This window comes from Hylobates moloch, unplaced genomic scaffold (assembly GCF_009828535.3).
Source record: "Hylobates moloch isolate HMO894 unplaced genomic scaffold, HMol_V3 SCAFFOLD_19, whole genome shotgun sequence".
In the NCBI taxonomy this organism is placed as follows: domain Eukaryota; kingdom Metazoa; phylum Chordata; class Mammalia; order Primates; family Hylobatidae; genus Hylobates; species Hylobates moloch.
Genome location: NW_026652294.1, coordinates 21,736,240 through 21,750,489, shown reverse-complemented (window position 1 = coordinate 21,750,489; position 14,250 = coordinate 21,736,240). Strand labels below are relative to the sequence as shown.

At 40.9% G+C, this 14,250-nt stretch overlaps 1 protein-coding gene across 3 annotated transcripts in view; it reads left to right on the top strand.

Moving 5' to 3' along the window:
* The window catches only part of MRTFA (myocardin related transcription factor A), a 226,406-nt gene that overhangs the window by 88,267 nt on the left and 123,889 nt on the right, over positions 1–14,250 (top strand). Inside the window, exon 1 of one of the 3 annotated variants that reach the window (XM_032139797.2) lies at positions 12,435–12,683. The exons of the other annotated variants lie outside the window; for them this stretch is intronic. Within the exon in view, the coding sequence (XP_031995688.1) occupies positions 12,638–12,683 (46 nt within the window). The 5' untranslated portion in view covers positions 12,435–12,637. Of the gene's footprint in view, positions 1–12,434; positions 12,684–14,250 lie in introns of those variants that run through there. 3 annotated transcript variants of the gene reach the window in all.

Genomic DNA, 14,250 nt, shown 5'->3' with positions numbered 1-14,250 from the left:
TTGAGACGGAGTCTTGCTCTGTCACCCAGGCTGGAGTTCTGTGGCGCGATCTCGGCTCACGGCAACCTCTGCCTCCCTGGTTCAAGTGATTCTTGTGCCTCAGCCTTCTGAGTAGCTGGGATTATAGACATGCGCCACCATGCCCGGATAATTTTTGTATTTTTAGTAGAGATGGGATTTCACCATGTTGGCCAGGCAGGTCTCGAACTCCTGACCTCAAGTGATCCCCTCTGCCCCTGGCCTCAGCCTCCCATGGTGCTGAGATTACAGGTTGAGCCACTGTGCCCCTCTTGCCCTTTATCATCCTACTTCATCATCCTATATTGTAATCGGAATTCTTTACTCAGCAATGAGTGAGCCTTTGAAAACTGAAATCAGACACTGCTACGCTACTCTCAAAACTCTTCACTGCTTTTCTGTGAGGCTTATGACGAAATCATAGTACTTATGATGTGGCCTTGGTATTCTCTCTGACATCATTTCTTTTCTTTTTTTTTTTTTTTTTGGGTGGGGAGACAGTCTCGCCCTGACACCCAGGCTGGAATGCAGTGGTATGATCTCAGCTCACAGCAACCTCTGCCTCCAGGGTTCAAGTGATTCTCATTCTTGAGCTACTGAGTAGCTGGGATTACAGGCGTATGCTACCACGCCAGGCTGATTTTTAAATTATTTTTATTAGAGATGGGGTTTCACCGTATTGGCCAGGCTGGTCTTGAACTCCTAACCTCAAGTTATTCGCCCACCTTGTCCTCCGAAATGCTGAGATTACAGACGTGAGGCACCATGTCCAGCCTCTCTCTCACATCGTTTCTTACCCTTATCCCTTAGCTCCCAGGCACACTGACTTCTTGCTATTTCTTGAACACATCAAACCTATTCCTGTCCCAGGGTCTTGTACTTGCTGTGCCTTCATTGAAGTTCCTGCACAAATGTCATTTCCTTAGGGAGGCCTTCCCTGCCTGTCTTCTCTAAAATAGCACCTCATATTACTCTTGATCCTGCTTTTTCTTCAAAGCCCTTTTTATTATCTGTCGTTGTGTGTGTGTGTGTATGTATGTGTTTGTGTTTATTGTCTATTTTCTCCCCTTTAATAGTTATTTCCTGAGGGCAGAAATTTTATTTTGTTCACTGGCATATACCCAACTCCTGGATCATAATAGGCACTCAATAAATATTTATTTATTTTATTTTATTTTATATATATTTTTTGAGATGCAGTCTCGCTCTGTCACCCAGGCTGGAGTGCAGTGGCGCAATCTCGGCTCACTGCAAGCTCCGCCTCCTGGGTTGACACCATTCTCCTGCCTCAGCCTCCCGAGTAGCTGGGACTACGGGCGCCTACCACCACGCCAGGCTAATTTTTTGTAGTTTTAGTAAAGACGGGGTTTCACCGTGTTATCCAGGATGGTCTCGATCTCCTGACCTCGTGATCCTCCCGCCTCGGCCTCCCAAAGTGCTGGGATTACAGGCGTGAGCCACCTCGCCCGGCAATAAATATTTATTGAATGAATCAATGAATAGTTTACATGTTTGTTCCACTACAGGTAAGAACTCTGTTTTCTCAGTGGAGTAGAGGGCAGCTGTTGCTGTTGGGCCCAAGGTGTTAGTGTATCTTCAGCCTTTTTCTCTGAAGTGTTTCCGCTTAGCATGTAAATTAACTGAAATCTTTCCCGGCAACTCTAACTTTCCCTTAGTATTTAAGCTCCTGAAAGAATAGTTTACAGTCATTGTCTCTACTTTCTCGTATTCTAGAGACTCGACTGCTTTATGGCTTCTGTCACTGCCTGTCTTCAGAAACTGCCATTGCCACAGTAATTTGTGTTCTTTTTGTTGCAGATCAAATAAGCCCTCTTTAGTCTTCATGCTATTTGACCTCTTTGAATCATTTGACATGGTTGGCTTCTTCTTCAGACTTGAAACTTTTCTTCCACGGATATCTATGACTTACCCTTTTCCGGCTTTTTAAACTCTACCTTTCCAGCCACTCCCTTTGCCATTCAGAGCTTTTGCTATCTTTCTCTGCCTACCTCTTAAATTTTGTTACTCTCCAGCATTCAGCTCTGGAGGAAAGAGGCTAGTAAGAAGATTGTTATGTTTTACAGTAGGTTTTTGCATGGTCATTTGTTTGGGAGGTAGATAGGAGCAGAAATGGAAAATCTTTGAGAAGATTGTGAAAGTGGAAAGTGTGGAGTTCTAGAACAGAATAAATTCTAGAGTTAGAGGAGGTGCTTTTTCATGAATGGGTGTACCGTGTATTGAGAGAGTGGAGTGAGAAATGTACTTCTTTGATCTGTTCCACATAGAAGCATGTATCATATAGAAATTCAGTGGTGGCTGGGTGCGGTAGCTCACGCCTGTAATCCCAGCACTTTGGGAGGCCAAGGTGGGTGGATCACTTGAGGTCAGGAGCTCAAGACCAGCTAGGCCAACATGGTGAAACCCCTTCTCTACTAAAAAATTAGCTGGGCATGGTGGCGGGTGCCTGTAATCCCAGCTACTTGGGAGGCCGAGGCAGGAGAATCGCTTGAACTGGGGAGAGGGAGGTTGCAGTGAGCTGAGATCACACCACTGCACTCTAGCCTGGGTGACAAGAGCAAGACTCCGTCTCAAAAAAAGAAAAGAATGGCTGGGCGCGGTGGCTCACGCCTGTAATCCCAGCACTTTGGGAGGCCGAGGCGGGTGGATCGCTTGAGGTCAGGAGTTTGAGACCAGCCTGGCCAACATGGTGAAACCCCATCTCTAATAAAAATACAAAAATTAGCCGGTTGTGGTGGCAGGCGCCTGTAATCCCAGCTCCTTGGGAGGCTGAGGCGGGAGAATTGCTTGAACCCAGGAGGCGGAGGTGGCAGTGAGCTGGGAGATAGCGCCACTGCACTCCAGCCTGGAGGACAAGAGCAAGACTTCGTCTCAAAAAAAAAAAAAAAAAAAAAAAAAAAAAAGAAATTCGGTGGGTTAGCAGAGGTCCCTGTGGGGCAGTAGGCAGTCAAGGTCCTGACACCTTCATTTCCTAAACAGAAGAACTTGGAGCCTTAAAGAGAGGAGGTGCCTTTGGTTAACCCAATCTTTACTGGCCTAATTGTAAAATGTTGATAAAAACTTTCAAGGTATATTTTAAAATATTACTCCCCTGTCTTCTAGGCTGAGAACTTAGGTCTAAAAGATAAAGTTGATCTGCTTGTGGATCCTATCTAGCTAGGGCTTGGAGAAGCCTGGAAACATCTGTTTAATGAACTAAGCCCTTAGGCTTCAGCTCAAGGAGTTCTGGCATTCATTGAATCAGTATATCATAATGGAAAGTGATTTCTTTTTACCAATTATTTTATATATTATATAAAATATATATAATATATATAATATATAATAATAATGGAAAATGATTTCTTTTACCAATTATATATATACCAATTGTGTTATATATATACCAATGATTTTATATATATGTATAATTGGTAAAAGAAATCACTTTCCATTATTTTATATATATATATATATATATATAACTCCTTTAGCTGAATCTTATGGGCTGTTGCCTAGGCTGGAGGATGGTGCTCACTGCAGCCTCGATCTCCTGGGCTCAAATATTTCTCCTACCTCACCCTCCTGAGTAGTTGGGACTACAGGAGTGTGCCACCATGCCTGACTCAGTTTTTATGTTTTGTATAGACAGAGTCTTGCTATGTAGCCCATGCTGGCCCTGGCCTGTATTTCCTCTTTTGTGAAGTGGCAAGTTAAGTCTTTTGCCTACTCTTTCTATTGTATTGGTTTTTTCTTTAATAAGAGTTCTTTAAATATCCGGAATACTAGTTTGTTGTTGCTTAAGTGTATTGCAGACATCTTTTCCCACTTTGGGGTTTGTCTTTTTCTTTCTCTTTATCCTGTCTTTTGATTAAGAATCTCTAAATTTAGCTGGGCGTAGTATCTCATGCCTATAATCCCAGTGCTTTGGGAGGCCAAGGCGGGAGGATGGCTTGAGGCCAAGAGTTCAAGACCAACCTAGGCAACATAGCAAGACCCCCTCTCTCAAAAAAATGAGCCGGGCACGGTGGTTCATGCCTGTAGTCCCGTAGTCCCACCTACTCAGGAGGCTGAGGCAGAAGGATCGCTTGAGCCCAGGAATTCAAGGTTACAATGAACTATAATCATGCCACTCTACTGTAACCTGGGTGACAGAGCAAGACCCCATCTCAAAACAAACAAAACACAAAAATAATTTCTAAATTTAATGTAATTTATATGAGTCTTTTATAGTTTGTGAGTTTTCTGCCTTGTGTTTCTGGAAATAATTTTTCATATGGGAATAAGGTAAGACACAAGTTAATGTTTTTTTCAAGTGGATTCCCGTTTATTGAAAATACTCTTCTTTCCTCACTAATCAACAGAGCTACCTTTTTCATATATCAAGGACTTAGCTATGTGGGTATGTTTCTGAGCTTGCTATTTGGTTCCATTGGGCTATTTGTGTATTCCTGCCCTCACAGTTTTAATTATGATAACTGTAATAAGTCCTGTTGTATGGGAGAAGTAAGTCCTCCCACCTTGTTCTTGTTCAGGAGTTTCATTCTTGTCTGTTCTTGGTCCTTTGCATTTCCATATGAAATTACTCTGGGATTTTGATTGGAATTGCATTGCATCTATGAACCAATTTAGGAAGAACTGATATTTTTAGAATATTATACTGTAAATATGTGTTTTCCCCATTTATTTAGATCTTTTATAAGGTCTCCCAATGGGTTTTTAAAATTTTTCTCTGTGATGATCTTACACATCTTTAGTTAGATTTGTTTTTAGACACTTTGTGTGTTTTAATGAGATTGTAAATGTTACCTTTTACAAAAATTTTATTTTCTAAATGTTGCTGATCTCAAATATTGTTCTGAGAGATGTAAAGGTGCAGTTGTGTGTGTGTCTGTAATCTGAGGTGCTGGATAGGATTGGAAGAGCTATGTAAAGGAAAGTAAGCAGGAAAATGGGAGTGAAAAGGGCCTTTCCTCTTTCACAGTGGTTTTTCTCCTCCTTTATGTAAGATTTAAGAAGTACCCATTTGTTTTCACATGTGCAGCCTGTGGAATAAAGGACAGATCATGTATTTTTTTCTGTAAGGGTACGAACTATATCCTTTCATGCCACAATGTTGCACAAGAGGTTCTAATTAATTGCTGGGAGAAGTAAAAATTTTGAGTGGGCAGTTTCTGACCCAAATTACAGTATTTCTTGGGGAAAGGGAAGAGATTTGTTAATTATATTCCTCAGAAAGCCTAGTTTTCAAGGATTTTCTAGATTAGGTCGCCCAGTTGAAAATCCTCCAATCTTAGGCATGTCAATTGATTAAATGATTCTGTTTATAATGTGACTTAGAGAATTTCATAACCTACTTCATTCCAGTACTTAGAGATAATCAATTTCTCATTCTTACTTATTCATCACATGTTATGCTAGGCCCCTGGAGAATAGATACCAGATAGAGTTCCTGCTCCAACACAAAACAAAACAAAAACAAAAGCCCAAATTCTAATGGATCTCATCTCCCAGAGAAAATCACTGTTAGCATATGGTTTATATTCCTCTAGTGTTCTTGCAAATGTATGTTTTTAAAATAACTGAGCTAATACTACAGACCCAATTCTGTGTCCTGCTTTTTTCATATTACTGAAATATTTTTATAAGTAGCCTTTTTTAACGGGGTGCATAACATTCTGTTCTGTGCCATCATTTATTTGCTTTCTCCTTAGTTGGACAATTGAATCATTTTCTGTTTTTCACACTTACATTAATATTTGGATAAATATCTTTTAAAATGTTTTTTGCATTTCAGATTATTTCCTTAGAAGTGGAAATATTGGCTTAAATAATTTGACCATTTTAATGTTGGAAAAACTATTCTGTGATTATTAAGATCTTAGCACTTAGCACTGTGTGCTAAGTATTGGAGAGAGAGTAATGAACAAGACAGATAAAGTTCTTATTGTCATGGAACTTCTATAGTTCCATGAAAGAAAAAGACTCAACAAAGAGTTAGATGAGCTAATTCATAATTACAAACTTTAGTAATTGCTTTTTAAAAAAACAAAGACGCCGGGCGCGGTGGCTCGCGCTTGTAATCCCAGCACTTTGGGAGGCCGAGGCGGGTGAATCACGAGGTCGGGAGATTGAGACCACGGTGAAACCCCGTCTCTACTAAAAATACAAAAAATTAGCCGGGCGTGGTGGCGGGCGCCTGTAGTCCCAGCTACTCGGAGAGGCTGAGGCAGGGGAATAGCGTGAACCCGGGAGGTGGAGCTTGCAGTGAGCCGAGATTGCGCCACTGCACTCCAGCCTGGGCGACAGAGCGAGACTCCTTCTCAAAAATAAAAAATAAATAAATAAATAAATAAATAAATAAAATAAAAAAACAAAGACACAAGATATTATAACAGAATAACAGATCTAATAGTGAGGGTTTTAATGTAGGGAAGGCTTCTTTGAGGAAGAGACATTTAAGCAGAGATCCAAAGCATAAGTAGTGGTTTGACAAATGAAAGAAGTAATAGCATGTGTGAAGACAGGGGTAGGGGGTGGGAGGAGAAATCAGGAGGAGGAGGAGGCAGAGGTTATTGGGGAAAATTGTCACAAAGGAACTGGAAGAGTACCAGTATATTATTGGAGGGAGTTTGGGAGGAAGTGATGTGAAATGCGTACTTTATTTCAGACATAAAGTATGAATGAGCCATGATCGTGCCACTGCACTGCAGCCTGGGCAACAGAGTGAGACCCTGTCTTAAAATAAATAAATAAAAATCTTTAAAAAGTGAGCTTAAAATATAGCCATCACCTAGGCTGGGCGCAGTGGGTCATGCCTGTAATCCCAGCGCTTTGGGAGGCCGAGGCAGGCTGATTATGAGGTCAGGAGTTCAAGACCATCCTGGCCAACATGGTGAAACCCTGTCTCTACTAAAAATACAAAAATTTAGCCGGGCGTGGTGGCAGGAGCCTGTAATCCCAGCTACTTGGGAGGTTGAGGCAGGAGAATCGCTTGAACCTCGGAGGAGGAGATTACAGTGAGCCGAGACCGCCACTGCACTCCAGCCTGGGCAACAGAGCAAGACTCTGTCTCAAAAAGAAAAAAAAAAAAAAAAATATATATATATATATATACACACACACACACACACACACACATATATACACACACACACACAGCCATCATCTATCTTGGGTCTAAGGAATAACATACCTGTGGTAATGTGTGATCCTCCCAGGTTTGCAGGTCTTGACTCAGTACTTCATCAGCAGTAGGTTGTGGTCACAGGAAATGGAAGCTACCTCAGGACCTGTAGCAACTTGCCTGCATGCTGGGTTATGTTATCTTTTGAGTGGTGCCCAATACGAGGTGTCTAGGGGAAAGTCTTAACTGGTTGGAGCCCATGACAGTTGGGTATGATGACTAGATTTTTTGTAGAGCTGAGCCTCAATAAACTCACGTGCACACTTGTGAGAACTCAAATCAGAAATGGGCACAGGAACTGGATTACGTTTCTGTGCTCTGAAATCCCCCAGAGTTCATAAAAATACATTTGTTGCTTTTGTGTATACATGTGTAAATTACATTTTATTATGGAAATTGATATTAGTGAAATTGACAGCTTTCTATGGTTAATTATCCTGTAGGTGAGCCAAGGTTCTCTGTCTTTCTGATTTCTCTTATTCATTCCCTATAATTTCAGCATTTTCATTCTCATTAAGACTTAATATTCCTGAGGGTATTATTGTGAATGTCTTTGTTTATGTTAACTCCATACTTCAATACTTTATGTAGTTTTCTAAGTAATAACACCTTCAGTATGTGTTTTAATGAAAATTTTAGCAGAGCACCTGCCATTTCTGGGTAGGTAATTATTTTTTTTGTTATGAACTTTTCTTATATATTTGAGTTTCTGTGATAAATAAGGGCTTTTCATTCCACTTGGCACACATTTATGAATGCTGTCATATATGCCAGACACCGAGCAAGATTTGAGAATGCAGAGGAATTTTTTGTTTGTATGGTTTTTTGTTTTTTTTTTTTTTTTTTTTGAGACAGAGTCTCACTCTGTCACCCAGGCTGGAGTGCAGTGGTACCGTCTCAGCTCACTGCAACCTTAACCTCACGCATTCAAGCAATTCTGCCTCAGCCTCCCAAGTAGCTTGGATTACAGGCATGTGCCACCATGGCTGGCTAATTTTTGTATTTATAGTAGGGATGGGGTTTCACCATGTTGGTCAGGCTAGACTCGAACCCCTGATCCACCCACCTCAGCCTCTCAAAGTGCTGGAATTACAGGTGTGAGTCACTGCGCCACCTGGCTAGAATTAAGCCATGCGGTAAAGAACAATAATGGAGGTAGGCACAGGTGCTGGGGGAGCCTAAAGGAGGGGTAGTTAGCATATCCATGGAGGCTGTGAGACAGGTAGGGAGAGTGCCAGGGATCAGAGAAGGCTTTATGGAGAAGGCAGCACCTTAAACTGAATTTTCAAAGAGAAATAACAATCAGTTGGTAACAAGGATGGTTTTTAGTAGAAACAAGGCCGAAGAGAAGGAGCACAATGCTCAAGTACACACTACCACCTGTGAAATACTTCTGTCAAAAACTTTAACCTGGGCTGGGTGCGGTGGCTCACATCTGTAATCCTGCCACTTTGGGAGGCTGAGGCGGGAGGATTGCCTGAGCCCAGGATTTCAAGAGCAGCCTGGGCAACATGATGACACCCCCATCTCTACAGAAATTTTAAATATTAGCTGAGTATGGTGGCATGTACCTGCGGTCCCAGCTACTTGGGAGGCTGAGATGGGGGGGATCGTTTGAGCCTGGCAGGTCGAGGCTGCAGTGAGCCGAGACCACTCCACTGCACTGCAGTCTGGGCAACAGAGTGAGACCGTGTCTGGAAAACAAAAAAAAAATAGAGATAACTGTGAAAATTTGAACACTGATTGTTTAACTGATATTAAGGAGTTTATGAAATTTAAGTGTGAAAATATTATAGTTACGTTACGAAAATAGTTGTTGTCGGCCAGGCGCGGTGGCTCATGCCTGTAATCCCAGCACTTTGGGAGGCCAAGGCAGGCGGATCATGAGGTCAAGAGATCGAGACCATCCTGGCCAACATGGTGAAACCCCGTCCCTATTAAAAATACAGAAATTAGCCAGGCATGGTGTTGTGTGCCTGTAATCCCAGTTACTTGGGAGGCTGAGGCAGGAGAATCGCTTGAACCCGGGAGGCAGAGGTTGCAGTGAGCTGAGATCGTGCCACTGCACTCCAGTCTGGCTACAGAGAAAGACTTGTCTCAAACAAAAAAATACAAAAATTAGCCGGGCATGGTGGTGGGTGCCTGTAGTCCAGCTACTTGGGAGGCTAAGGCAGGAGAATCGCTTGAACCCAGGAGGTGGAGGTTGCAGTGAGCTGAGATTGTGCCACTGTACTCCAGCCTGGGCAACAGAGCAAGATTCTGTCTCAAAAAAAAAAATTGTTAATAACCACCAAAACTGTTAAACAATTTAAAACTAGGCTGGGTGCGGTGGCTTATGCCTGGATTCCCAACACGTTGGGAGGCCAAGTCTGGTGGATCACTTGAGGCCAGGAGTTCAAGACCAGCCTGGGCCAACATGGTGAAACCCCATCTCAACTAAAAATATATATAAAAATTAGCCAGGTGTGGTGGTTGGTGACTGTAATCCCAGCTACTTGGGAGGCTGAGGTATAAGAATCACTTGAACCTGGGAGGCGGAGGTTGCAGCGAGCGGAGATTGTGCCACTGTACTCCAGCCTGAGTGACAGAGTGAGACTTTCGTCTCAAAAAAAAAAAAAAAAAAAGGCTATGTATCCTGCAGTATAATGTCCCTTTAGAGTGAATTAATATAGACTGTAGATCATATCAAATTTGTGTTGATTAGCTTGTTAGGATTAGAAGCAAAGCTTTTGTTCTATTGGAAATTAAGATCATTATCTCTCATTTCCTTGGTGCTATTAACTTGAAGTCATCTTCATTTGTGCAGAGCCCTTGTTAAAGTTTACTTTAGTTCTTTTTCTATGAAGTGTTACTAATTTGCACAAAAAATAATGAAACTGAAGCTTTCACAGGGGTTCAGACTTTTAGAATTGTGAAATTTGTTTTAAAGTCTGTTTTCACAATGAATGTTGCTGTGCTAATACTCTTAAGAGTAAATGCAGAATCTTAGCAATTGGGAAAGATTACATTGCTTCTTGTTTTATTTTTTAAAGATTACTGTTTAAAAAATTGTTTTTCTTTTTTTAGCTCTTTTTACCTCAAAGTGCCAATGAGATAGTGGGTGTGGAATTGCTAAGAAAAAGTCAAATCAACTGAGATGTTATGTTTGTTATTCCTATCGCATGACTCTCAATATCTCCTGTGGTGCTGGAGTATTGACACTGTGGCATTACATGCTCTCTTATATGGCGAACAGTTTTGGCAGGAGGGAGACAGCCAGCCCTCTGCCCTTCCTACCATCTTCTGTGCAGGAATCTTAAAGTTTGTATTTATTTTCCTGTAAATACCGAACTGTGAAAACTTGTTTCCTTTGAAAACCCTCATTACTAGAGAGACAAAGTAAATTTAACAAAGACCAGGTGTGGTGGTTCAAGCCTGTAATCCCAACACTTTGGGTAGCTGAGGCAGGGGGATCACTTGAGCTTAGGAGTTCGAGACCAGCCTGGGCAACATGGTGAAACCCCGTCTTTACTAAAAATACAAAAGTTAGCCGGGTGTGGTGGCATGTGCCTGTAGTCCCAGCTACTTGGGAGGCTGAGGTGGGAGGATCACTTGAGCTTGGGAGGTTGAGGCTGCAGTGAGCCAAGATCATGCCATTGTACTCAGTCTGGGGGACGGGGGACAGAGTGAGACCTAGTCTCAAAAAAAAAAAAAAAAAGAAAAGAAAAGAAAAAACCTCTCACACAACAAATTATACAGCCCACATAAGGACCAAGGAATGACTCAGTCTTCTCAACCTTTTAGGGATGCTTTTCCCTTAGTTGCTAACCTTTGACCAGACTGTCATGTAGACTCAAAGTTGAAATTTACCCGTTTTTCATAAGTCAGTTTGAGAATTTGGTTGCCAGAAGGGGCCCGTGAGATGCTTCTGCCTTCCCAGAGCAGCATTTAGCCCACACTGGCTGCTACTCATTGCCTGTTGAGTCATTCCCACAGTTCTATATAGAGCTTTTCTGGCTTTTCTTTTAAACATGATGTTCTTGGAGTGAGAAAGGAAGGACGTTTTTCTCTCTTGTGCTGAGTCTCCCTCACCCCAAATCTGCATTGCTTCTCTTTACTAATAACAAAATATTGCCTTCAGTCATTCTGAGACTATTTCTGTCTTTAAGGTCTCCTAGTGCTTTTATTTACCATTTGTTTACTATGTAAGCATTAAGGTATACGCTGGGCTATTGGCAGCAGCCAGCTTTCACATACAGGCTGATAGTTAACCAGAACGTTTGAAGAATTCTAGATAAACACACCAAACATGGATTCTTAGTTTCCAACTTTTAAAAAGTCAATCAGATAGACTGAAAGTAATCTTAATATCATTATTATGAATATCAGTTAATGAAAGGTGCTGTGGGGAGTGGTGGCTCATGCCTGTAATCCCAGCACTTTGTGAGGCTAAGGTGGGCAGATCGCTTGAGCCTAGGAGTTTGAGACCAGCTACTCAGGAGGCTGAGGTGGGAGGAGCGCTTGAGCCTGGGAGGTCAAGGTTGCAGTAAGCCATGTTTGCACCTCTGCATTCCAGTCTGGGCAACAGAGTGAGACCCTGTCTCAAACATACAAAAAAAGTAAATAAAATCAAATAACATCAGTATGCTGTCTATTCACAGACCGTATATCTAATATAGGCACAAGTAAGAGGCTCTTTTAGGGGACTGACAGATCTGAAAGACAGATTACAGCTCCGGAATGTATTCAGATGACTTTTTGAAACAGATATTTTAATTGGAGTGGGGGTGGAGAAATAGTTGAGCTTCTGTAGTTAAATGTTCAACTTCCTTAGCCTGTTATCTATAAATACCACAGATAAAAAAGCCGTTGGAATTCTTTTTCAGAAAATTTATGCAGCTTACATTTTGTGTATATGTGTTTATATGTGTTTAATCTTCTTCCCCACCTCTCATCAATGGGTCAGTAATTGGACTGCTTCTTTCATGAGCTTGAGTTGTTTGGATTGTGTTTAATCTGTTCCACTAAATGCATTAACAGCAGTCTCTTATAGTAGGATTTTGAACAAAACCTCATCTTCTGTTCTTACAAAGAGAGGAAAAAAGCAGTTGATCTTTTCTCTGAAAGTCTCTTTATACATGTCTCTCCCCTCCCCCAGAGACAAATAGCAAGGGGAGGAGCTTGCTCACTCTTCTAACCACACTTTAGTATGTCTTAACTGGAGAGCTTTTTGGTTTCCTCTCGGCAGTAATTCAAATCTGTGTCATCTTGACTCGCCTGAAGGGTGGATAAATTGGTGACTGCACTGAGAAGGGGATATTCTCACAGTCTGATTTGAGCATAAGGCATCAGATTGAATTTGTGAAAGCTTTCCATAGCCTTTCAAGACAGCTTTTCTCCTGTGACTTTGACTTTCTTCATTATATTTGTGGATTTTTGTTTCTGGAAGAATCCGTCATGACTCTACTGGAGCCTGAGATGTTAATGATGGCAGTACAGTCAGGTAATTCCCATAAATCCTAATTTCCTAACTTGCTAATAATTTCCTACAAATCTTATTTGCCATAGGCTTCTTTAAAAAAAATTGGTCATATTTGTACTAGGAGTGGACAGAAATGGGGAGGAAGAAATGTACTGCATTTTCAGTTTTTTATTAATTTTTCTCTCGTTGCAAATTCTAGTTATTCTGACAGCTTTGAATTAGATGCTTACTGGTTTTAAGACTATTCAGTTGAGGAGACCTATTTGAGAAAAAAACTATTTGTCTTTAATCAAGTGTTAAATTGTCTGTGGCACTGTTTTAAATGAAAGACAATTAAATTGCTTTGCTGTTTTATACATTGTTGTCTTTAATCACTAGTCTAGACTCTATGTTTTTATGAAAGCATCTTTAAATTTTTTTTCTTAGCTGTTCTTTTCTCCTTTGTGGTATAACCTTTCTGTATTATCTTTTGGTTCTGTGGAAATGCCCTTAATAACACATAGGATTGGGACTAAATTTTGGAGATGGGTAAGTTTGAGCAGAGTCAGTCAACATAAGGCAGGATTTTTGAAATTTTATCTCTAAAAACAGTTTTCCAATCAGAGTTTTTAAAACCCTTTTAAAAATATAGTTAGTTTTCAATCGTTTCTTTTACTTTTAGTGTTTTTACACTTGGAGTCAGATATCTAAAAATAGGGAATGTTCTTTTGCTATTTTTAGATCTCTCCTAAAATGTAATCTGTAGTGTTTTCTTGTTTCAGAGCATATCTTAAAAGATTCAGAGAAGTGGCATTTGGGGACCTCTTCCCCATCCACTGGCTTTCACTCAAAGGAAAATAAGACTTCTTGGTTCTGGCAGATACTGTCTCTGGCAGAACTGGTCTCACGGTTGTCCTTGGGGAGCATTTTAGATAGTATGTTGAAAGACACAGATATACATCAGTTGAAGACAGGATCAGATGCTATCTGGTTAATAAAGCTTATGATCAGAGAAGGGGCAAAGAAGACAGATACCACTACCATTTTGTTCTTTCTGGTTTTACTAATACGACCATAATGAGTCATTTTTTATGCATATAGGCTATGTGTTTCAGGTTGCCTTTCCTTTTCCTCCTACAGATCAATTGAGCTTTGTGTTCTAAACAGGATAGTGTGCTTATCTGAATGTTTGCCGTCTGTCTTTGATGTAAAAGCTTCCAGTTAAACTAATTTGGATTTATTTATTTTTCCTGTCTATTCCAGTTCTCTGCTATGTGTGGGCAAGTGCCTATTTTATCTTGAGGGGTAGATTTTAGCATTTGAACTCTCTCTCTTTTTAAAATCATCTTGTTACTTACAGATCATCTCAGTCCAGTAACTTTTCTTTATAAAGGTTAAAAGATTGTTTGCTTTCTTCTCAGGTAGTCTCAGTGTTCTCAGCCTTAAGAGGGAAAGGGCATACTTAATATTTTCTTGTCTTGCCTGCTAAGAGCTGTTTTTCCTTCGGCATGTGTTGGGCAGGGCTAGCCACCCATCTGTTGGACCAGCTACTTCATAAAACTTTCAAAGGATGATAGTAGGTGAAATGAAATTGACAAGAGTGTTGGAT